This window comes from Lissotriton helveticus, chromosome 5_1, assembly GCF_964261635.1.
Source record: "Lissotriton helveticus chromosome 5_1, aLisHel1.1, whole genome shotgun sequence".
Lineage (NCBI taxonomy): Eukaryota > Metazoa > Chordata > Amphibia > Caudata > Salamandridae > Lissotriton > Lissotriton helveticus.
In genome coordinates this window covers 479701714-479727073 of record NC_136065.1, presented here as the reverse complement: position 1 = coordinate 479727073, position 25360 = coordinate 479701714, and the positions used below count along the sequence as shown (strand labels likewise).

Here is a 25360-nt window from a genome sequence, read left to right as displayed (position 1 = left end):
AGAACCAAATTCAGAAGCTGGATGAGTCCAGGGGCAAGCTGGGTAAGAACACTCGTGGTGTACGGATAACGGTGCCAGGGGGTTAGAACGGGATTTATACAAATACAGATGAGAGAACATGAGAGAGGCTAGGACTCGAGACACAGAGAAAGGAGCGCGAGAGAAAATAAGAGAATAGGTTCTTTTTGAGAGACAGCAAAAGAAGCCGATAGAAAAAGAGAGAGTGAAAGAACAATAGAAAAAGTAACAAACAAACAGAGGCAGAGAGCAATAACGAGAAAGAGAGGGAGAGGCAAAGAGAACAAGTAAAGTGATCGTGAAACTGAAAGCGATCGCTTTTGGAAACATAGAAAGCTGCGAGTGGTGCGAGCGCACGGGCCACAGCGAGCCATATGGTTTCAATTATCGCGACCGTGTCTGGGCACGATAATTGAAACCATATGGCAGGAATGCGCGTAATAGACACCAATAGGCTATGTGCCCGCCTTTGGCCTATTGTGTGCTATCTTTAAAACAAACACGCACGCAAAGGCCAATAGCAGGCCACAAAAGTAAAAACACACACACAAGCATGTACAATTCCAGGGTCCATTTCTGAACCCCGGACAAAAGGACTCTCGCTGCGCAAAGCACTGCTGCTCAGTGCAACGCTAGGCACGAGACCTAAAAATGGGTCAAACACAACCTATACCAATGTGGATAATCAAAGGTGGGAGATTTTGCCTCATTCTGTAATGCTTGCGGCACTCCCAGTTCTCATAGTTACATTATATTCAAGTGCTTGGCCAGTTTGATGAATGTCGGAGCATCAGTAAGTACCATGTGTGTTTTATTATGAATCTGGCTATGTTGAAAGCAACAACAAAAAATTCACCTCTCAACATGATGAGGTACAGCCAAATAATGACGGTCAGAATATATTTCAACAGGCAACTACCCACTTCTTGAGTCTATTACTCTGATGCTTTGTGCGTACACATTTATGGGGATGGAGTCTTCTTTAAAGTTATAAATGCTTTCAGTGTGAAATTGCATATTAAAGAGTACCTAAATTCAAACAATCTTTGTCAAAGGTCCTAAGATTTTTATGAATATATGCTACATCTGCATTGGAATATTCTTTACCTGCGTACATTTAGAACTGTGGCTTGGTTGTATATACACGCAAATCCTGTGCATGCCCACTTTAGGATTCAACACATGTTTCTGGTGCTACCAAGGAAATAAGGTAGCCACCACACGCTACTTTTCTCAGGAATGCATGAAAACAATTATACAATATTCCTGTGCACCCCAAATTCAATGATGTACAGTCCTGTTATTTATCCACAATATACAATTTTCCTTTTTATTTAGTTCCAAACAGGCCTTCACATATGCATGTGTTCTTAGATGTAGCCTTCACACATGGAAATATTCATAGATGTAGATTTTACCTGCGCCCCACAAGCTCTATCAAAGCAGCCTTTTTAGGGCTTTATCGCCGACTGTGGAGATGTCATTGTAGATCTGCAATTGAATGATGATTTTATTCTGTAGCCCAGTGGGGAGCATGAAGGTGGTCATGCTAGCATGACTAATGTAACGAGACCAGTATGCCTCGAATCACTGTTCGTGACTCGTGGCCTCCTTACCACCTGGTTAAATTAAAATAAACAAAACAGTTTTTTGTTTTTTTAAGCAGCCTTTTGCAACATTTATGCAAGCTTGAAATGCAGGTTATACCCTTTTTTTTAATTTAGAAAATTATTATTTTATTTCAAAGAACATCATTTTGTTTTTCATTTTATTATGTGATGACCAACGTTTCTAATGGATTGAAATATTTTCTTTTGTTTTTATTTTAAGGAGGGGATGTGTTGCACCCGTAGTTCCAATGCCTTGTACTTGGGTATATTGTTGTGCGGTTTCCCTTTGTTTGTGTGATTTGTTGAAATGTTGGTTTTAAAGTCCTGCCATTGGGAGATTCCAGACGTTCTAGAATCTTCAATGCTTTGGCAGCTGGATACTCCAGTTTGTTATGTGCGGGGGTCTCTATGCGTGGACTACTTTGTACCAGAATAAACACACATAGTTTTTTTCACTTCGCTGTTGCCCAGCTTTTAAGTGCTGCCCCCTTGACTCTTCCACCTTCCACTCAGCAAGGATGAGTCAGAGCCCAAAAGTACAGTCTTTCAACTGCAGGCAGCAGCTCCTCTCTTCTTCTGCAGGATTCCCTTCAAACAGGTGTTCCAAGCCAGCATCTTTACCTCTGTGCCTGCTTACACCCCCATACAAGTAACACTCCCCCCTCCCTCTCCCTTACTTCAAAACCATGAGAACAAGTAGGGTAAAGGGTGATCTGGCCAATCACTGGTCTAGTTCTACTTGCTTGGTGTGCAGTATAAATTTGGCTAGCCACCTCAAATGACGTGGTCTTGGGCCGGTAATAACTTTTGAAATGCAATCTTAACCCATGCTGGGAGAGCACTGGACACTTAAAACCCTGGGGCTAAATGACGAAATAGAAAACTGCAGCCATATAGTACTGTTGCAGGCCAAGCCCTTTTATTTAGTCAACTCTGAGAAAAGTCATTTAAAAGAAAAAAAGAAAACAGTCCTTCTGTACCTCTTTCAAATATAGAGGAGTTCCTCGTATGAACTCACTCTTACCTGGTGTGGTTGTGAGTAGATTTCTGTGAATTTTCAGGCCAAGCAAAACACGTGAACAATCTTTGGCTAACACTCAAAGCTCTGATTTGGCAGTGGGCTAAGCATTTTCTATTAACTTTTCCAGTTCTTGACACCATTTTATTACCTTTTTCACACTTCACCTTCAATCACGCCTCTAGGAAGGTCTGGCCAAATAGCATTTGCCTCAGCAGGAGAAAATGGCTTTCCACACAGAAATTTTGATTGCATGTGAAAACCCTATTTCATTATATGCCCGTAGATGCAATTGGCCACATTACCCAGGATATCTTTTGCTAGTGCATCATGGAAACCAAAAAATCTAAAATCACACAAAGGTAAGTGAAATGAAAAGTGCTGTCACAAGACAAAAATTAAAGGCCTAGCTTGTCCATGCTAGTTTAAGAGCAGCAGACTAATATAATGCAAAATGTTGCACATTATTCACTTTTCATAAATGTTTCAATAACCAGTATTGCTGCAAAGCACATAATTAGCCTCGAGTGTCAAGGTACAGGTTTTGCATGTAAAAACCTGTCAGCAATAGAATATCTCAGCATCGCAAATGAATACATACATTTTTAAAAGGCAAATTAAGCTGCACGTACTCAACAGCATTTTTCCTAACTTCTTGGCACAATGTAACAATGGCTCAAAGCTAAGGTTTTAAAATTAAAATATTTCTCTCACAGGATTACTATATTTGGAACACATTTCTGACTTTCATGGGCGTGTCACACAAGCCCAGGAATACAAAGATGTCTGAGTCCTCGACATCCTTCAGCAATCCAATGAGTAAAATGTACACTAGTAGATTTTCTCCAGGTGAAAAAGTCCGCCTGCGGAAATGTCACACAAACGCGAATTGCACATGTAACTATTTTTGACTCCTAAGCAAACCTGTGCACCCCCATTTAATGTTTGATTCATGGTGAAAAAAAGTGAACATGGGCCTCTTCAGAACACTCTGGGTTTGCTAAGGTTTTTCTGGGGGTAAATAATACGGCACAACAATAGTCTTCATAGCAAAATGCTGGTCGAAGAAAAGTTGAACAGTTCTGAAAAGATAATGGGAGAGCCTCACTGCTATTTAAAGTGGGCGTGAGTGTAAGTTTATGACAGAAATTATTTATCCTAAATAAAAAAAATGCTAAAACAAAAATGGATTTTGTCGAAAAAGTGAAATCCTTATATCGTAAGCAAATTGGTCTTGTCACTGTCTTTATTTTTTTTAAACTCAGCAAGTTATTTTATCTCATGGTCTGTGTGGAATTTCATTAAATCACTTAAAATTAAAAGTTAGAGGGGGAGGGCTGTTTTCCACTTTAGTTTATATCAACTTTTGGAGGAAAGCAAACTATGTAAATCTATTATTAAATTTGTGCATAATCTTCCATGCCCTCAGTACAAGTATGGAGGGTATGGAAGGCTTAAAAGTAAAGAAATCCATACAGGTATCGTTCATGACAAGTGGAGGGCGACAGGTGAGGAAAGAGTACTTGCATTTCAAGATATGTTTCACTACACACGCTGAAGCGATATTCATGCAGCAGAAACACTCAGTCTAGTCACACCATTTCAAAATTGACTTTTGAATATTACATAATATATGAGGTAACCAAATAAGAACTGTGTGGACCAAAGACTTTCATGACCTACAGGTGGTCTTTGAAGAAGAGGGATTTGGTTGGATTATGAGGAGAATAATACTTGTCAATGCAGTTGGGATATGTACAGCAAGATGTGTATACCCAGTGCAGATTGCATTCTACTAGATTTATGTAATCTTTTAGTCTATTAATGTAATTATTGTGCTCTTTGACTCCTTTCCTGTATGAGAAGACAGCAATGGATTAGGACTGGCATAGGGCTGAAACAAAATATAAACCATTGAGTTGTTTCTGTTACAAAGCTGAATATAATACTGTCATTTACGTACTCAGGTGTATTATACATTTAAATTGCATATACCATACCCATCAGACTCCCACGCCCCCGCTGTAACTGCCCAGTAAGGATAAACTCAAGCTTTACAATTCCCATGCTTGGACAACAGCAAAGTGCAAAACTCCCCCTACATTCTCACAATGACAATGGGTAAGAGGATGGCGGGCGAGTGACTGAATTCTCATCAGTGTGCCACCTGCAGGGAATTTGCACGTGCTTCTCACAGAGTGGCATTACGAGTGCTCATCGGCCTGCCCGCCCGTTGCCTAAGTTCCCACTTTCAGTCAGTGAGAGAAGTGATCGGAGCCGACGTTAATTGCTGAGGGCATCCTTTTAACCCACTGAAGAACAACATGGGAGTCCAAGCCTCAATTAAAATTCAAAAGATCTGGAGCTTACCACCTCTTTCGTTGCCGTGAATGCACAGTATGGAGGAAGCAACACGAGGTCTGTTCCACCCAGTTCCCTTTCCAAGGAAACAAGTGCTTGTACTGTTTATGATGCTGCTTGTACCCCGTCGCCACCCTTGTAACATCCATGTCCTATCCACGTAGGGCGCAGACACCGATGCAAGTTAGCTTCCCAATCCCATCTCCATAAAATAGCTATCATCCTTCTAAAAGGACTACATTCAATGAGGTGATCTTTATACATTTTTACTCCATTTTTTCTCTTTGATATCAGTTACTTTGACCACTACATTTTGTAAACACTTTTCTCATTAGAAATTCTTATTACAGCGTACCTTAAACGCCATAGCTGTAGAGAAGTGTGGCTCAATGGTTAGAGCGGCAGACCCTGATGCAGAGGACTGGCCCGGGACCAGGGTTCAATTCCCGCCTCGGCGGGTCTTGGGCTCAATTTCCTCGGACCTGATAATTCTCGCCTCGGTGCCTATTCTAATCATGGGTCCCACTCTGCAACTCTGGGAAATAGCTTGCTTAATCTCCACAATGGCTCCAACAATGCTACGATGCCTGGCTTCACCTTGGGGTGCCCAGGAGTGGGCACTTCACAGGGAAAAGCCAGGAAGGTTTCCACAGCGGTATTCGTACAAGCGCCGAGATACCCCAGCTGGGGTCGATTCGTGCGCTATACAAGTACACTACATTTACATAAAAGGCACCCGTCCAACCACCTTGTGCCTGCACAAGGAATTACAGTGTCTAGTGTTAATGAAAAATGGTTGCCCTTCTGCCCACATTTTACAATACATATTTGTATCTGCACATATTCTATTATATTATATATTCTTCACATTTGGCACTATTTTGACGTCAGAACGCCTTCAATCCTCCTGCAGTTCAGGAAGTAGCTGGAGACCTACCTCTCAAGGAGCACTGCCCATCACACACAAGGTAGCCCTCACCTGGTACACGCCTTATATAAAAATTATCTGAATTGTACTGTAGGGCCCTTGGTTGGTCAGCACACCATTGCTTCCCAGATAGGTTTTCTCAAAGGAAGTACTCGACATACATAGTGCCGCCTAACATGGGAAATCACTAGTTGCAGCAGCCCTGCCAAGTACCATGCATCACGCGTTAGACTAACGCATTTGAATGTGGTGGTCAGCATCACTGCAATAAAATCCATTATAACCCATTCGTGCCTCGACAACCTGCGCGCACTGAGTCTGTGTGAACTAAGCAGGTGGTGACCGCGGCTGACACACTACTTTACAGCACTGCGGCGTCTGAGACAGACTAATGTGCAATGAATGAGGGGCTAGTGTATTATGTGATAGTATGACTCAAAGATGCAGTTGAATGGGAGTAGGTATCACACTAGATTGTACAAGTTGTTGACACTGCTATAAGTATTCAGATTTTACCTCTGTGGTATTTTCAGTTTTGACAAATGATACGGACCCCACAAGCTCTAAAATGCTTAATTTACCCCACATTTCACCAAGGTCGTGCTCTTCTAATGTGGCCCACTTTTTTGAGATTGCCCCGGCCTATTTTTGATCCCAATCTGACCCTGCCTTTCTCTTGGTTAGAGTAAGGTGGCTAGAGTAACTTTGGAGCCTCCTGAAGCTGTCCCCTGTGATATCCTGTGAACCTGGCCTTTCCTGCTGGATGTGGTGGTGTTAACAACTCAACTAGAATCATCCTTGGGCAAACTCTGGAAGGGACAGGACTAGATTCTGTCTTCTATCGGAGAGTGCTATTTTGGGGTCCCTGTGCATTTTAATGTGACTTTCATTACTTTTACAAAAAGTGCTGCTGCAGTTCTATGGATCTGCCCACTTAACGTGAAAAGAAAGCAAATACAGACTGAGAGAATCAAGTTCTCCTTATAACCAGAGTATAATAAGCATTGCACACCCCATTTGATTATGGTTGTGAAAACCATGGTCCTCGAAATCCAGTAATGGGAATACAAATAAACAGGAATGACAAAAATGTGTGTCTGATGATTTTGGCCATGGTCTCCTCCTTGCTCTATTTGTGCTCAAAGGGCAGCCAGAGGCCACAACAAATATTTTTATGATAGGTTTTAGTTTGGCAACTATGTCTTAGCCTGTTGAATATTAACAAAAATGAAAAAGTTTGTTTTCTCTTGTTGAGCAGTCGCTGTATTTTAGTGTTATGCTTCTAATGACACTTTGTTTATCTAATAAACTATATATTTAGGTAAGATTGACAAAGGACAATACACTGGGACTAGGGATAAGTATTGGAGTGAGAAGCCTATGTGCATTTGAACCATCAGAAAAGTGTTGATGAGTAGCACCAACTTAGCCTATTTAAGGCGGAAACTTCCGACCATTTCCACAAAAGCTGGCATTTCTCAATATATTTACTTTGTCTATCCTAAAACATTTATTTCTCTGATGCAAATCACTGGGCGAACGCAGAACCCTCTTTCTACTGCCATGTCTCCCACAAATACAGGGCTGTGTGGACCATTTGTTCTCCTTGTCTCGTTTGCCTATTCATACTCCTCCCTCCCCCTCCACATTTGCCTTCTTCCATTCCACCCCCACCCACTGCAGAAGAAAACACGGCAAAGGCCCCATTTTCACAGCAATTGGGACTAAATGCCATTATTGGGCAGGAGGTCTGGGGTCCGAGAGGATATGGAGGAGAGGCTACAGAAGGGGTGGAGGTGGTGAGGAAGGCGACGAGCCTGTTTGTGCATGCTTTATTTACAGTAACAGTAATCTAATTAAATATGTTGATATTTGAAACTATAATAAAAACATATTGGACTTTTATCCTAAAGACAATGAGCAGAACCTAATGCCAATTTTCTTTCTTCCAAGATTATCTAAGTCGGGTCTCACATCTCAGATAATAAAATCAATTGCTCATCAATCTCATAATGTCAGTTTGATTACCACTTAGCATGTAATTCCAGTTTGTCCAAAGTAGGACCAAACAGTTGAACCAGAAATTACAGCTAGACCTTAATTTTGCCCTAGCTTGCTCCCAGATAAGTGCTTTGATAATGCCCTTAGCTGATCCATGAAGCCTGTTGCTAGCGAATAGCTACCGACCCTAAACAAAAACCGATTGCTCTTGAAGATGCAACTGTAATCGAATGTGAGGGCTGGAAATCGAACAAGGAAGGCTTCAGAAAGCGTAGGACATTGCACCGAATAATAGTTTACCAGGAAAGGCAGCTTGACTCAGAACAGGCTACCATCAATGTAGCTCTAATCAGAGAGAACAAGCACCCCAGCACGGTTGCCAGTTAACCATAAAGGTATCTTAATGCATCATTTAGATTCCTAGATTTGTATACCCTTTCTTGTTTTTATGGTAAATAAATATACCTTTTTGCTATTTTATTACCATTTGCTGAATGCGATATTATGAATTTCTTAAGCACACGATTCTAGTTTTCATGATTTAGGCCATGCCCATAATTATGTTGGTCACACCACTTTACCAGGGTTGCCACGTCCTTTTTAGAGAACCCGTCCCTCCAGTTTTTTCATCCCACTTAAAGCACCCAGTGAAAGCGTCTGAAACTCAGCATTTAGCTGCTACCAATGTCTGCAGCCAGGACAGGTAAGGAATCAAGTAAAGATTAATGGTTGTCGTGGTTAAACCTTTGGACAGTGTGCACTGTGTTACAAGGCTGATGGTGGGTGGTTCCCACTCTCAGCAGATGCAGGTAACTTTAAATTCAAATGCATTATGCCATCAGTGAGCAGCACTCATTCAGTGCAAGTAAATTTGAGCATAAAGTGGCACTTGAAGCTCTTCAGTAGGGTAATTTCCGATACTTATCCTTACAGTGACTTTTCTGAATGGTTTTGATTCACACAGTGTCACACTTTGTATGGAATGTCACAAATAATCAGTTTAAAGAGGAGAACTACTGGGCCATACAAACAAGGCCTCTCTTAGGAATGTAACCCTTCACGCTCGGGATACAGCTTTGTTCATAACTTGAAAAACTGCACCACGTGAAGCACATGTGCAGATCCACAACGAATGACCTGCAGTTTAGTACCATTATTAACCTAGGGGCAGCTTCTCAATGTGCTTCAACACCTCATCAGGGGTAGCAAGCACTATATAAATGCAAACCCTACCCTCTTCCACCCCTCCACTATCCTTTTCAATCCAAATAACAGACTAACATGTCCACCGCTCAAATTAATTTCATATTTCCCTAGACAAATTCACCACTAACCCTTTTTTTGGTTCTGGAGTAGCATGCTACTCTCCGAACATCATTTCAACACTTCGGCAGGGGTAGTAAGCGCTATATAAATGCAATTATAATACAAAAGAATAATTTAAAATCTGTATAGAGCTATGGATATATAAAAAGCGGAACCGTCCAACACCTACTTTGGCATACCAAGTGCACTCCAACTAATGGAATAATGCAAATCCATTACTCGGTTCTGAGAAATTCCTCCAACAATAGTTGAAGTAGTAATTTATCTAATCGGGTCTGCTACCCACGGGAGGTCTGTTGTATACATTAAAATTAATCAGCACGGTGTCAGCTCTAGAAAAGCTACTGATTGGGGGGAAATGTCATCAATGCAAATATATAAAAAGCTAAACCAAACCTCCTCACTGATCTTTTTGGGGGTGAGGGGAAGACATAAGAGTCATTCAGACTTTGCTAATGGGTGACATGTACCTTCTAGTTTGTACTTTTTAAAACATTTCTGGTCTTCGAAGCTTGCAAGGGAGTAACTCTTACGGCTTTGATGGCAAAAGTGGTGGCTCTTTAATGGTAATATAAGTTATATCTCTTTGTGTTTATGGCTGCTAGACACATTTGTTTACACACAAACGCTGGTAGTGAAGTCAATGTAGGTCTCTGTGAGGAAGAGAGAGATAGTTACCTTCCTTTTAGCCTGAAAACTGTCTCAGGTAATACCTGGGTGGTGATAAGAAGGTCAGAGAGTAGTGGGTTCCACTGTCAGCAATGGATAGGACCAGGGCTTGGGTGGTTCTCCTAACATATTGATTAAGCAGGTGTGATAGCACTTAGGTAGATAGCTTTGCACTGCAATTCATTAGAACAAATGGTGGATAGGAATTGGACTTTTTTACAATCATTTTCACAGCCATAATGAGGTTTTATTTTTTTTATTTGAAAAGTTTTAGCATGTTTTATTTAGAGAGCAATAAAACCAGCAATACACTAGCACAGAACCATATAAAACTGTAAAAGAAATATATATGGTTCATAAAGCATTCTCCAGATGGTGATTGGAGGTGTCTTGGTACTCAGCAAGGAACAACGTAATATCTTATGTGACTGCTTTTAATACAATCTGAAAACGTGAATACAACGGAGAGGCTGAAGTTAGGAGAGGAAGCGATAAAGATCAAGCTGGGAAGATGGGCACAAGAGGAAATAGCCTAAAACTAATACTAAGCATAGGAGAAGGATGGGATGTAGGGAGAAGAAGAAGAAGCAGAGGCTGGGAAGGAAGCTATTGGTGCGAGAGTAAGACTTGTACGTAAGGGACTTCGTTTTCAGTTCTAAGAAGGGGAAAGAAAAGGACAGACTCTCAATGTACAGCTGTTTATTCAATGCACGGCCTTCTGGATGATAAGAACAACGAATCACTCCCTGGAGCACCATTTGGGGCAGCTTTCTGTGTAAGCAAACACTGCCTGCTATGCACTAGCGCCCTTATTCTAGCAAAGCTGTACCTCCTACAACCCCCTAGAAGCAGAATAAGAGTTTTACAGGCCTTCATGACAACGCAGTACGTTGTATCAGACTGGATTATTTCCCGCAAGAGGTTTATAAGGAGCATGCAGGAAAGGCCATTTAACCGCAATTTGCCAAGTATCTGCTCACGAATGAGTTAACACTGACTGAGGGGTAGGGCATTCTACGTTGAATAAGAGCAGGTATTTCTGCAGTTATTGCTAAAATCGTGTTCCAATATGCCTCCATGTGTATGCATTTCCATACCATGCAGTAAAAACATGGACTTTCACTAGGATAGGTTTGGGTATACATAAGTTTAGTGCAAGTAATTGAATTGTGTATACTTGAAGCCCAGGTTACTGGAATCTTTTTCCCCATTCCCTGTTTGTCAGTTCCCCGCCCATTTTCTAATTCCATGTTTCCCTGAGCTTGGTTACATCTACTTGAGATATTTCTGCTAGGGCCTTATTTAGGAGTGTTTCTAGTTTCCTCTCCACTCCATGTGTTACCAGTAATCGTGTAAGTCTTTGAGGTCTGCGGTTGGATTGTTTCTGATCCCCATTCAGGTGAGTCACTCTCACGAGCAAAGAATTGACCGGGCGTTATTCCATATGTGTCCACACTACATCCTCAAATAAGCGTAGCACTCCTCTATTGTATGTCAGCCACGGTCTCGCATCACTCCTCAGTCAATATCAGTTCATTTCATATTTTAAAAATCTTCCTGAAGTGCAGTAGGGACTTTATTGAAGCCTCCGGTACATAGAGCTGGAGGTGTCTCACATACCTTTGCGACATCTTTGCCAGCAATGCTTGGCTGCTTTCACTAATTCAGGGCCTTCATTGCCTGATATGGGCCTGCGAGTACTGTCACACATATAATGTTGTTGCTGGTAATTTTAGTTCTATATCCAGCTTTTTAGAATTCATGCTTCTTCCCAAGCATTTCATGGGAAATTGTATTTGGAGGTCAGATGAAAGTTCTCTTGATTGGTGGCTCATTGTCCTCCCCTTTCGATGGGCAGCTGAGTCTTGTTAAGTGAAACTCTTTGCCGTCCCTTTTCCTAGTATGAGATAGGAAAGCAATGCATGTCGTTCCTAGAAGAGTCTTCATTACCACCGGTAGAGCTGTGAAAAAAAGACAGTGGTCTACGCAGGTTGATCTTAGATATTGCAACCCTGCCTACAGGAGACCGAGTTTACACCAGAATGGAATGGACCTGCATATCAATTCAGTTGCTTTGCCTAGATTTCCAGCTAGTGATTGGTTGCCTTGTCTATATATTTACACCGCGAGGTATCCGAATGTTTTCCATTCCCAGAGTAGTTGGTCTTTGCAAATTGGTCAAGCTCTTTATCCGTGGTTGTCCGAGGTCAAACAGACAGGACTTCCCCCAGATTAATATTTTCTGTTCTACCATGTCGGACGTCAATGTTTGAAAGGTAAATTTGAAGTACCTGTGCCTGTGCAAAAAAGGGGGGAAAAATTAAAGCAGGAAGGGGAGCTGAAAGCACAGGAAATTGTATAAAAAGCTGGCACACAAGGGGAGAGGAACATTTGGAGTAGAAACAGATGCACCACAGAGTGCTGAATGATAAAGAGAAAGAAAAAAAAAAAAAAGGAGTGCCCTAAAGTTAGCAATCTGAAGGTACTGAAGGTACAACTAGTCCACTCTTAACACTGAGACCTAAATGCTCTTGGGTAAGACAAACAAAAATAATAGGAATGAAAGGCACTAAAGCACAGAGCAGACACCCGAGATAGAAGTCACAGCCGTCCAATCACGACCAAGGGGCTGACCCATAGACCACAAAAATCTATGTTATGTATTTTAAACAATAGGTCTTGTATTGGAAACAACAAGTCTTACAAAGAGCCAATAAACTGAGTTGAGAACAGAATATATTAAAACCTACATTTGACTGGTGTTCTTGTGCAATAGAAGGCTCGACACACATTAATTCGCATTGTTAATTTAAGAGACAGTATATTGGGTTTAGGTCAGACCTGCTTTAGGGCAAATGTCTGTCTTGTTGCCAGATTTTTGTATAGAACGTGCCAAGACAAGATTCTCCCTCTAGGAAGTGCCAGTAAAGTTATATTTGGCACACAAAGTTCAGACAATTGCAAACAACGTTTTCTAATGTGAAATAATAAATAGTTCCGGTATCCTTGAATCACTGCTTATTCTTTTTAGGTAGTGCATTTCTAAAATGCTTCTGTTTCATATTTAGACTGGGAAGCGACATATGGCTCAACTCGTGTTTTAGCTCTCAGAGCCAATTCAAAACTCTGGTTTGGCTCCCGCTACTGATTTTCTGGCTTGTCTACAGCTAATGAACAATCCCTTTATAAACTCAATAGCTTCTTATAGCAGTTTTGTTGGCTACAGTCATTTTCGAACCATTGCTTGAAAAATGGGCAATTGAACAAGTTTAACTTTGATGGTGCATTTTCTGATAGATGCTCTGTCTAATCAAAGAATTGTTTAGAATATCCCTAGGAGCAAAACTGGATCCAGAAGATTTTAACAGCATTGCCCTCATGTGCCGGTAGGTAGTGCCTTGCAGCTCTACGTTGACTTTTTCTGCCCTGGAAGTGAAAATAGAGCCATATATCGTATCTAAGCTCCACCCCTGTTTGTCGATGTCATTTTCTTCCTTGATTTCCTCCTCACTCTTGGATGCAGAGCCCAACAATAATCTGAGGTACCACTGGGTAAATCTCTATTTTGAGAAGAAACCACTGTACAGAATGGAGAGGTAGGAGGGAAGTGAGGAATCTGCAGCTAAGCAAAATATCCCACTAGTATGAGCGGTATCTAAGGTAATGATGCATGACCTTTTCCATGGCTTATTCTTCTATTGTAAAGCGCTCTGATACCCTCGTGGGTCACGTTCGCGCTATATAAGACTTTATAAATAAATAAATAAATAAATAAATGATCGAAGGTGAGTAACCTTTTCTTCTGATCGATACTTCTAACCACAGATTGCCAATCTTCAGAATCAATACCAAAGCAGTACCTCCCAAAGTGGTGGTTTTGTGGAATGGCTCAGACCAAAATATCCTTCAGGACCGAATGGTCAAAATGCCCTTTCCATTGCACCTGCCTGCCAACTTCAGGAAGAAGATTAAACATAGTCAACTGCTGCTGCCCAACCTCCACACACAGAGGTGCAGATTATGCCCTGTTGCTGCAACAGGAGATCCTCCTGAAGAAGTAGCCTGATTAGAGGACAGATGCTCCTATGCCCAGAAGCTCCAGGTACCACTCTCAAAGCCCAATCTAGAGCCACTAGGATGACTTTGGTCAATTGTTCCTGATCTTCTTCAGTACTCTGAGCAGGAGAGGTACTGGCCAAAATGCATAGGCTAGATTCTATACTGAATGCGTCTCCAAGAGTCAGCCTTCTCGGGAACTCCAGCCTGCAAGCGTTTTGACACTACATGTTGTTGGCAGTGCTGAAAAACAGGGTTATCTCTATTGCTGGAAGTTGCTCTGTGGGTAACTGCCATTTGTGATTCTCCAAGTGCCACTGCCTGAGCTTGTCCGCCCTGGCATTAAAAGATCCTGCCAGGTGGTTTCAGCCATCCCCAGAGATGAAGTGCCTATTTACACAGAACCCAGGACCCCACCCTGCTTGTTGCCACTCCACATTGTGGCAGTGTTGTCCATGCGATCCTAGACCAGCCTCCCTTTGATTTCTGGTCAGATTTCAGTGGCAGGTGTATTGTCTGCAACTCCAACTGGTTGATGTGGAAAGGGATATCCACTTGAGAACAGTGTCCTCTGATCTCCATCTCTCCCAGATGACCTCTTCTTGCCAGCATATGCACGTCCATCACTATCACTGGCTTTGGGTTGAGCAAGGAGAGGAGTCAGCCACTGGACCAACTGATGTGGAGACCCCACTGCTGGTCTTGTGCAGTCTCCTCTAAAACCTGTATAGAATCTGACAAGTTCCCTGTTACTGGGCCAACGGAGACTTCAGGTTCCTCTGCACCTGGCATAGTTGACAAGAAGGATGGAAAATGCCAAGAAGCTTCAGAACAACTTTTGTCAGGACCCAGGACCAGCGGCTGCCCTCTAATAAGGCGAAGGAGCCTAGTAAAAGTAAAACTTTAAAGATAATAAGCAACGTTATCATTTTAGATTTCAGTTTCCTGGGGCGGGGCTGCTCTGCTGACAGAGCAGGGGCCTGGGGGAGGAGTGGTTTGCCTACTCAAAGTGAACATGAATGTTTGGCCAGCCGGACTCCAGACACGAAGAAAATAAGAAGAGGATGAAGGAGAGGTGAACGGTCACAGCCAAGTAAGTGTTTTTTTCTTTTCATTGACCCCCTCCTCCTCGGCCCACCACCCAGTCAGGTAGGAGCCACTCCTGCCCATGTAAGAGGCTGAAACATCAGGACCACGGCCCGAATGTCTTGGACTTGTTGTGGAAAGAACCTGCACCATATTCAGGATGGCTGCAATGTAAGATAGCCTCTTCAAAGAAGTCAGGTGGAACTTTGCCACATTGATTGTGAAACCCAACAATGTTAGGAGGTTTGCCGTCCTCTGGATGTGGTCTAGTGAGCCTGCCTTCAATAGCCAGTAATCGATGCAGGGGAAAACTGGAAAACCCAACCACCGCATATGTGCTGTAAATCACCATCACTTTCATGAACATTTGAGAGGCACTAGTGAGGCCCAAGGGAAGCTTAGAAAATTCAAAATTCTCTTGACCCATCTTGCACTGAGAGTTGAATCTATAAGACTGCATGATAGCTACATGAGAGCAGGTATCCTGCAGGTCCAAACCCACCATCCAGATGGATGCATCTATGACAGACAGAATCTAGGTCAGTGTGACCAACTTGAATGTATCCTTCCGCAAAAAGGCATTCAAAGGGAGGAGATCTAAAATAGGACAAAGGCCAACCCAGTCTTTGAAATGAGGGAATAGCAGGAGTACCAAAAGGTCCCCATTTCTGGGTCCGTGACCCTCTCGATGGCTCTTTTGGCCAAAATAGCCTGCCCTTTTGGGAGCAAGATGGCAAGGTGCTCGGATGCGAGTAAAGATGCTTTGGGTCAAAGAGTTATTGCATGGCATAATCTTGCTGAACGATCTGAAGGAAGAGACGACCTCCTACTATAAATACCTGTACATAACTTTTGATAATAAACTTAATTGGAAGTTGCATCTTGACACCTCTACAACCAGAGCTCTGCCAAACACGGGGGATATAAAGAAATTTCAAAAGGTATAACAGTGACTCCTCCACATATAATCTATGAGGCAGATATATTGCGCTCAAGTTCAACGCGTAACTGGGAGGAATTAGAAGGTAAATGCCTCCAAAATCTTTTAGGACTTCCGCTTAGTGCTATGGTTCAAGCATTAAGAGTCGAAGCTAGGCTGAACTCTTGGAATTGCATTATGGCAAGGCAGGGTGTATGGTTTTGGCATAAACAGCGAACCACTTTCAAACTTAAAGTGTCAACCTTTTGCACTAAAGAAATATATCCGGGAGACGTTGACGGGCTAGAAGTGTAAGGGAACAACTTCAGAGGCAGGTCAAATATGTTAATATAAATGATTTTGGAAACTGATGTGCTAGTAGTCCCTCTTCTTTTGTCCAAAAAGAAATGTAAAGAAAGAGGTTCAGTGGAATATAGGACTAGAGATTTAAGGTGTCTTACCTTAACTATCTCTCCCCACTAAGTAAGGGAGTCCTGCAGAATTCAATGGTGTACTCTTATGTTTCCAAGTTACCGAATGATCAGATGCGGACAGCAATACTGAAATTCTGAATCGGGCTAAATGACGTCCATGTGACCAGAGACGGGGTTAAAGTCCCTTTGGACTGGAATAGTAACTGTGAAAGTGGGCTAAAAGGTAGGCTGCTCAAGTGTACATGTTTTAACAGATTCTTTCTATTTTATAGCAATAGGGCCTCTATTTTTAAAACCTGTGCTTATCAGATTTGGTATAAAAGCTAGGAATTATGCTATACAATTTGTATATGATGAGCAATTTTTAGACTTAACGTGTTTAGTGGGTAGGCTTTTAGTGGCTATGATGATATGGTTCGATATTCTGTGTTTTAGTGCTTACTGTAAAGTACAATATTCTATAGTTTAATGAACTATGGTCTCTGGACTATGGTTTACTACAACTACGGAAGGACTCACCTGTCTGATGTTTATTTTGCCACCCTTGGAGTAAATGTCTGCTCTTGCCTCCCACAGGATGGCAGTGTGCCACTAAGGACAACTGAAGCAGTTTGGTGGCTAATGCTGGAGGGGTACTGGATTGGGAAGTTTGCAGTCCCTGGTGATCTGGAAGTTGTTTGCTTAATCCTTACCGTGAAAGGACTGCGTGCCTGTTGTGGAAGAGTGGGCTTTGGAGTTGGCAGTATACCAACCGTCTGGAATAGCCATAAAAGAAGCCTTGAAAGAGACTAAAGTGTTGAGAATACTGTCTGGCACAGGTAGAAAGGACTAAATAATGCACCAATATATCGGCTTTCTTTGAAGCGTTCAAACTGGGCCAAACAGGAGAGATCCTCTGTATGGCATATCCATCAAAAAGACCTGTGCATCACCACTGAAGCCTGTGGATACCATTCAGGTGTGATGTCAAAGCACCACACTAGTGCCAATTGTCCTGCTCAACAAGTCGGTGGTCTCCATTCCTGAATGTATGATGTATTTGACTGCATCCTGGATGGTTTGAGCCAGGTTTGCCTGCAGTCCCTGGGGTCTATCGGTGAGATCCCACAAATGACTTCACATAAAGTAAGGCAATATCTCCCCAGCAATCAGCTGGCTTTGACTAACAGGAGGGCTAGACTGGCCAAAGAAAACATCAGTTTCTCAAAAACTTCTATTAGTTTTGACTTTCTACCTGGGGGAGCTGTAGGGAATGAATTAGGGACTACCCTGCTGATAGAAGCCTGAACCACCAAACTTTCTGGTGTAGGGTGCTGTGTCAAGAAGTCAAGGGTCGCCTGGCACTGGCATATGGTGCTGTCTACCTGCCTGTTAACCAGCTAGCACGAACAAGGCTTTTATTAGGTGCCCATTAAGGTGTAAATCAGGGCTTCATTGAATGGAAATAGAGGCTAAGAGAAAGGGTCTGTCCAGGTTGCAAAACCTCTACATTAGTTTTGATGTCTATAGTTGGTTGTCTAATACCTCCGCTGCCCTTTTATCCGCCACAGCAAAGGAGGCTCACTCTTCCATTGACAGCCCATGGGCAAAAAACAATGTCCACTGAACTATCCAACCCCACAGGCATCCTACAAGTCCATGTACAGGTACAGGTTATCTTCTTACTGTTGGGGAAAGTAATCTGCATCATCTTCATTGCCATCTCCATAGGCTGGTTGACTCTGATCAAAATTGTTGGGCCACCAGGATACAGCTCACAGGCAAATGAATGGTTTTGTATGAGTTAGATTAAACTGGGGCTATGTGCGTTGGTACGGGATGAATTGGACTCAAGAGTAGGATAGGTCTATAGGACCGGAATCTTCCACCGGTGGCAGCGGCCAGCTTCAAACTCATAGGGATGAGGGATTTTCTTTTTGCCAGACTGGAAGTCAGCTCTGGTACTGGAGTGGAACCTGAGGCAGATTTAGGAGACACAGATGAGGGCAGACCCGCTGCTAGTAACCTTTTCTGGAGGCCTCCATAGATCCCTTGGACAAGAAGGCATGTCGGAGGGAGCCAGAAGAAGGCTGAAGATTCACAGCATGGCCTATTTAAAGGCTTCAAACTGTTGCAACATAGTTAAAGAACCTGGAAACTCAGGGTGCATCGGGAACAGTTGCGGAGGAGGATTGGGAGCGAAATTGTGAGGCACCCTGATATCTTTGTGACTTTTCAGGCTGTAGAGGAAGTAGTAGGATGAATCCTGTGTGCCCTCTTGTGCTTCTGCTTCGAATTTTACTTACCCAAGATTTGGACTGGGACCAGGACCTGTCGCAAGAACGGCCCTAAAAGGGTTGTGTGCCCTCGACCTCTTTCATTATTCAGTGCATGCAGCGTCACTTTGTGTTACAATGTCCTCTTTGGATTCAGACGGTCTCACGCATAGCAGGACTTTGAGTCGTGCCCCGAACCCAAACACCAGAGTCACACCTCATGGGGATATGTCACAGATGTTTGCTTGTATCAGTCCCTACAAGGATTAAATCCTGTACTTTTAGGATGGAACTAATTCTCTTGCATACTGAAAAAAATAACAATTTATAAGAAAAACTTGTCAACTGATAAGCAAGTAAGTGGAAGCGAGCATAGGATCCGCGTACTAAGGCACGTAAAGAAAGGAATGACTGACGCAGAGGGGTGAGGTTTACATGCAGCTCATCTGTAACTTCTGGACTGAAGTTAAAGCAGAGCCGCATGGTGCCAGCTGCATGGTAGAAATGCTGGTTAAATCTTCCGGATCTAGTCAGGCATCTGAGGATATTCTAAAGGTGAGGAATGTGCGGTTTGAAGTACCCATCAGAAGGCAAACACGGTAGCCTTCGCTACCCTCCTCACTATGTATAAAGGATGTGCAAGTGCTTGATAACACTTAGTGTGAAGGAATGACTGTAAAATATAACTCAGTTTTTAAACAAATAAAGCAGACCTCGTTGCTATGCTTTAATGAAGCACAGTGACCACTGAAAGGACTACTAACTCTGAAACATGAAAGCTGATGGTTGGAGATGTGCCATAAGACTGCTCCACTACCCCCTTTTCACCCCCATGTGAACACTTATAAAGAGCTTAATTTACCATTTGAGCTGTATATAGCAAGGATTCAACGTAAGAGGTGTCCAGAGCTTAAGAGAATGCAAAATAGCTCAGTAAATGTGTTTCAATATTTTAATAAAGGCTGGTTATCCAGTATAGCTCCGTAGCCACATTTATCGACATTTAAGGTATCTGGGCGCAAAAGCTTCACTTTCCAGGAGGTATTTTGTTGAACCTAGCAGATCAAAGAGCCCATCTCCATTTGTACTGTACTCTATGCAGAACATATTGATTCAAATTGATGAGCCAGGCTCTGAAAACGCTGGTGTTTCATGTGGGCATTATTCACCTTACCAAGTATGCTTTATAATAACGTTGTCAATTCATATCTAAACCTTTAAATATACATCACCATACCAAAACATTATAACCCTCATATCACCTTGAAATATACAATTCCATTAAACCAATGTTCACATCTGAATGACTGAACAGCACAACCATTATCGGTTTTCAAAAAAGGCACAAAAGACTGATTGAGGTTTCTCCAAATTAAGATTAGAACTCTCTAGAAACGGAGTCCTCTTTTTGTATCACACAACAGAATGGTGATGGTTTTACACTCATAATTACAAAGCAAGCATTTCCTATATTGATTTGGGTAGAACACCAAGCCCACCATCACATGTAAGACTAGCAAAGAACAAAACCTAAGGAGGATATAATTCTATTGATCAACTATGCCAAGGCCAAGCAATACAATTAGTTAGGCTCGTAAGAGAAAGTTTATGCATGATCACAAGACAGTAGAAGTGAATGGAATCTACTAAGTGATATTATTAAAGGATGCACCCTCCTTGTCTTTTACACTACAGTTTAAGTGCATCGTAATCTTCTTGTTTACTCCTAAATGAACACAAACTCTAGATCCCATTTCGCAATTCTTCTAGATTACATGCATGTAAACATTCTCTTTTCTCCAAAATTATTGCCAAAATGTAGCTGGAATATGCACAGATGCCCTTCTTAGAGCCACACATCAAATCCTTGTGTGCGCCATCTCTACGTCATTTATCGTGTACATAGCAGGCAGTTTCTCTACCTTAACCATTGGAATAATGGTAATCTTCTCAGTCACTAAAATTCCCAAATGTTTTTGTCACACCTTTGAGGTTTCATGGTCCGTTGCCTAGATGTCACCTGCCTTACAAATAAACCTCCTTATACGAGTCTTGATCATACTGATGCTAAGATTATTTTCTATCTCATAATTATAAGGGCTTCTTCTATATGTACCCCTTCTACATCACCGATGCATACATTAACAAATTGTGCAACAAGCGCATATCCGTTGGATGAGGTTTATGTGGCCATACGATCTTTGGGTACCTTGATTTGCATCCAGGATTTATGGACCAATTTGTTTAGAACGGAAACTTAACGTTAGCTACTTGCCTAGAAGCTTACACATCCATGTTCTCTAGCCATCCTTCATCATTAATGAAGTTTATTATACACTTTGAGCCATTCAGAACCACGTTGGCTATGAATTCAGAGTGAGGTGGAGGTGGAAGATCAGAGAAAATCACTCTAAAAGATGATTAACCAATCTAGCAAAGAGAGAGGCAAAAAACACAGGAGCAGATATCACCTCGTGGCACACACCTGTACACAGAGTTGTTCAGTGTGTGGCACACTCTGAGATGTCAGCAAATGACTCTATTGCAATCCCTATCTTTCTTTGGACTGTAACAAAAGCTAGTATCTGCCCCTCAAATGCAGTTCTTGAAAGACCTGAGAACTTAGTTAGGAATTGAGAATTGTAGTTGGGACTCGAAGGAATCTGTAGTGGAGACTCAAGAGATCTTCACTGGATCCAGATAGAAGCCAGGATAAAAGTAAAATGGGCATCTATTAAATGCAAAGCTATACATGCTCCTATACCTCTCAGTCCAGCAAACAAACTAAATATTACAGGAGGATCCAAATAGATCAAAAGCAATTCCATAATTATGGTACCCCAAAATCATAACCGATAAGGAATTCACCCAGAAAATTTCCAGATCTGCCACTTTAGTGTTGAGCTCACTTCCACCAGTGTTATGGGACGCGTATTCCTAAAAGAATACAAACCCCCTCTTAGTCGTTCAATACTTTGAAAATGTCACTCATCTCTTCTTGAAACTGTAGCTCCCTATGCTCTCCTTAACCCCTTTTCTCTCAGTTTTGTTGAGATTTGTTATTGGTAACCTGTTCAGATTTGCACACTTGCAGGAAGAAGCAACTTGGGCAAATGTTCCTCCTTTTTATAATGCACACACTATTGAAAGTTGTAAACAAAAATCGATACTTTTTTTGTTTTCTTTTTACAAACTGATTGAGGTCAACATTTTCGATTGTACTTTAATGAGATAAAATGCAAAGACCGCATACACTGTTTGTGCCGAAATTGAAATGAACTCGTAATATCGGAAATTTTGTTAGAACTGATTTCTCATACAATATAGACATTTCAGGATCAACTGATCGGCTTTTAACAACTGTACGAGTTCGATATTTCAGTCTTAATCTCATTGTAAGCCATTAGAATTTTGAAATCAGAAAATGTTTCAGTTACTGACCTTGAAAAGGTCATTATAATTTCATTTCTACAATACAGATGAAAGGTTTGGTAACTATGCTGTGTCATTTTGAGACATCTCATATCTTTTAGTTAACTCGGGTCCACGTTGGACTGTTCCATCACATTACAGAACATTAGTGTCAACATCAGCCTTTGCGACAAGGGATCCAGTAATGTTTCAATAACATCACAAGGTCACAGCACTTACCATTTTATTGCAGAGAATAACAGGAGAAAATCTCAGATACATAACAGTGAACTCATGAATAGAATACTCAGTCAAAATGTGTACCATGATTCATCAAACATAAAATGCTAACATCAGCCTTTGCGACAATGGATCCAGTAATGTTTCAATAACATCACAAGGTCACAGCACTTACCATTTTATTGCAGAGAATAACAGGAGAAAATCTCAGATACATAACAGTGAACTCATGAATAGAATACTCAGTCAAAATGTGTACCATGATTCATCAAACATAAAATGCTAATCAACTAAAACCATCACAGCAAAATGTGTTAAAGTCAACAATAAAATCACAAGATATCGAAATACTAGAGCAACTACTTACAGCATCGATTACATTTCTACAATTCAATATTATGTCGAATCCTTTCACTATGTATCATGTGTACATTGCTCTGAACCTACAAAAACAACAAGCGCTCCATTTTACTCAACTCTAATACTTAAACAAACCACAACACTCTCATTCAATAAATATTATCGAGCGTTTTGAAATTATAGAACACTGTTAAAAGATGTGCCCAACAATATCATAAGGAAAACAAGGACTGGCGAAGTCATTAGGTCAGGCTTGCATTTGAGTCCTTCATAAAAAAATAAATAAATGTAAAAGCCTTCTGCAGCACAAAACCAAAACTAAAAAAAAAGCATTTGCTTTCAGCATCAATGCATGTATGAGGAAATAATTAATGTGTGATGATTCAGAGTTCTTTGGAAATGTAAAATAGTCCCTCCTTCCGGCAAAGTGAGCACTCCAAAGGAGTTGGAATGATACACTAAATAGCCCGTTGCATGAGGTGAGAGGAAACACTTCTTTGGGCGGAGCCAAAGCTCTCTAAATGCATTTTAATGAATTGGTAGCAATACATTAAAATGCAACTTCAAGAAAAACCTCCAGTTTGATGAGAGGGCGGAGCCTCATGCCAAGAAGTACCTATGAGGCACTACCCCCCCCCCCCCCAACACAGCCCAAAACCCCCTCTAAAAAAACTTTTAAAGTAAAAGCTTGCTGAGACTTTTTCCGATGTCCTGGGGTGTTTTCATACCCATTTTTTCCACGTTGGCAGTTGAAAGTCTCTGAAAACGAGCTGAAAACCGCTGTGTACAGTGGTTTTCAGCTTGTTTTCCCTGCCACCGAGTGATATTGGCTCCTCAGCAGGTGACCGTGAGATGGGAGTTGATATCGCGTGTCACACGGTAGCACCGTGTGAGTTGGTAGGTAAGCAATAAGTCATGCAGACATGGTGTATCTAAAAAATACCAATAATGAAATGAAAACAGAAACCAATTATGCAGCCAATAAATATTCACACAACATTGTGAGACAAATGTAGGTGAATCGATAACACTCTCCAATGCACAGTTCTCTATATATGGCAATGCACAATCGCTAGGACACACACCAATGCTTTGCATGGCCCGACCTGTCAAAGATGGAGCCTGGATCCGCCTATACAATGTTTTTTTACTCCAATGTCTTCCTAAGGTGGCATGATCTCAGGAAGCCTTGTGTTTCATGAACTCACCCTGCAGTGCTTCTTTGGCCCGAGCCAGTTCCTGTTCCTTCTGTGCCAGCTGTACTTTTAGTTCAGTGGCCGACAAAACCTCGGCCGACTTGCCGCCATGGGACTCTTCCAGTTCCTTTGTCAGCATGTCCTTCATTTGCCGGAGTAGGTGAACTTCTTCTTGTAATTGAGACACCTCTTCTCGTAGCAAAACTGTAGAGGGAAAAACAGCACATAAGAAAACTGGGATGTTCATTTTTCTAACATTTTTGATTTGTTTACAGACATTTTTGGACGAACACCTAAATGTCTAACAATTAATTCACATATTTTACGAGCTCAGGCAGCAATAATGCATGATGCCCAATTTAGGTCCTCTATGTTGTTCTCCCACTCTCAGCTCATCCATTTCTTAACCACCACTCACCATTTCACTTGGCACTTTTTTAAACGTTCAGCTGCTCTTTTGCACCCTCCCACCCTTCCTTGCGAACAGCTGCTCATTTGTGACGTTGATGGCTCAACCCGCTCTTCCATTGCTCCCGAATCCTCTCTATCCTTTTCTTTTTCTTTTTAATTAGTATTATTATTTTTACTTTTAAGAGGACCTAGAAGCTACAATTTGTGATTGAGCCACTTGAATTAACTTTATTTATTTTTTAATAAAAACAAGATCCATAATTGCCACCTTGTCATGATGCATGAATGCGTCTAGGTCATCATGCTGGGGCCAAAAGCCAAAATTGCTCCTACATCATTACACAGGCAATGCAAATAAGGTAAGTTATGTTTCTGAATTTTTTTTTGCCTGTGCTGTTCAGCATGGGCAAGAACCATTGAAAAAAGCCAAAGGCCAGCTAATCCTTTTCAAAGGCAAAACAGACTAACTTTGCCAATGCCCATTTATTAAGTGGATAGTCTGGAGAACTGACTGCTTTTTGCCGCGCTTTGGAGTTCTTGTTTCAGCAGCACAGGTACGCCTGCAAGTGGTATGGATGGGTTGCTTCTGGATGCTTTTGGCTCCCAGCTTAGTCCCTGGCGCCCTTCCTCCAGCCGAGTCCACAGAGTAGCTGGTCCCAGGCCTTGACTAATCGGCCCTACCTAATGGGAAAGGGATATAGAGCGGCCAGTATCGCGGCAGCTGATGCAACCTCCCTCATCACTGAGTCAAGGCAGACGGGGCGAGAGACATGTGGTGAAGTCCTCTATTGTATTACAGCCACCACCAGCTAGTAAGCAGCAATGTAAGGAGCCTACAAGGGGAGCCACGATGGCAAGGATTTTAAAAGTCCCTGAGGTGAGAGGCACAGGCTGAGGCCAAGAGGCAGTAGGAGCACTAGACCGTGGCACCGTCCTGTTGCACGCAAGCAGCCGCTCATTACGGGGCTCAACACTCCCCTCATTGTGGCCCCAAGCTTCCCGCACCCCCAAGCTTCCAGCATATGGTTACTTTGTAACTTTTCATCCTCACAGCTGCCTTC

General features: G+C 42.0%; 1 protein-coding gene across 10 annotated transcripts in view; it reads right to left on the bottom strand.

Annotated features, from left to right (window-relative positions):
• Window positions 1–25360, bottom strand: part of KAZN (kazrin, periplakin interacting protein) — a 970648-nt gene that overhangs the window by 414388 nt on the left and 530900 nt on the right. For all 10 annotated transcript variants that reach the window (XM_078642779.1, XM_078642789.1, XM_078642788.1 and 7 more), the window contains one exon: window positions 23901–24092. In XM_078642779.1, coding sequence (XP_078498905.1) covers window positions 23901–24092 — 192 coding nt within the window. The remainder of the gene's footprint in view (window positions 1–23900; window positions 24093–25360) is intronic.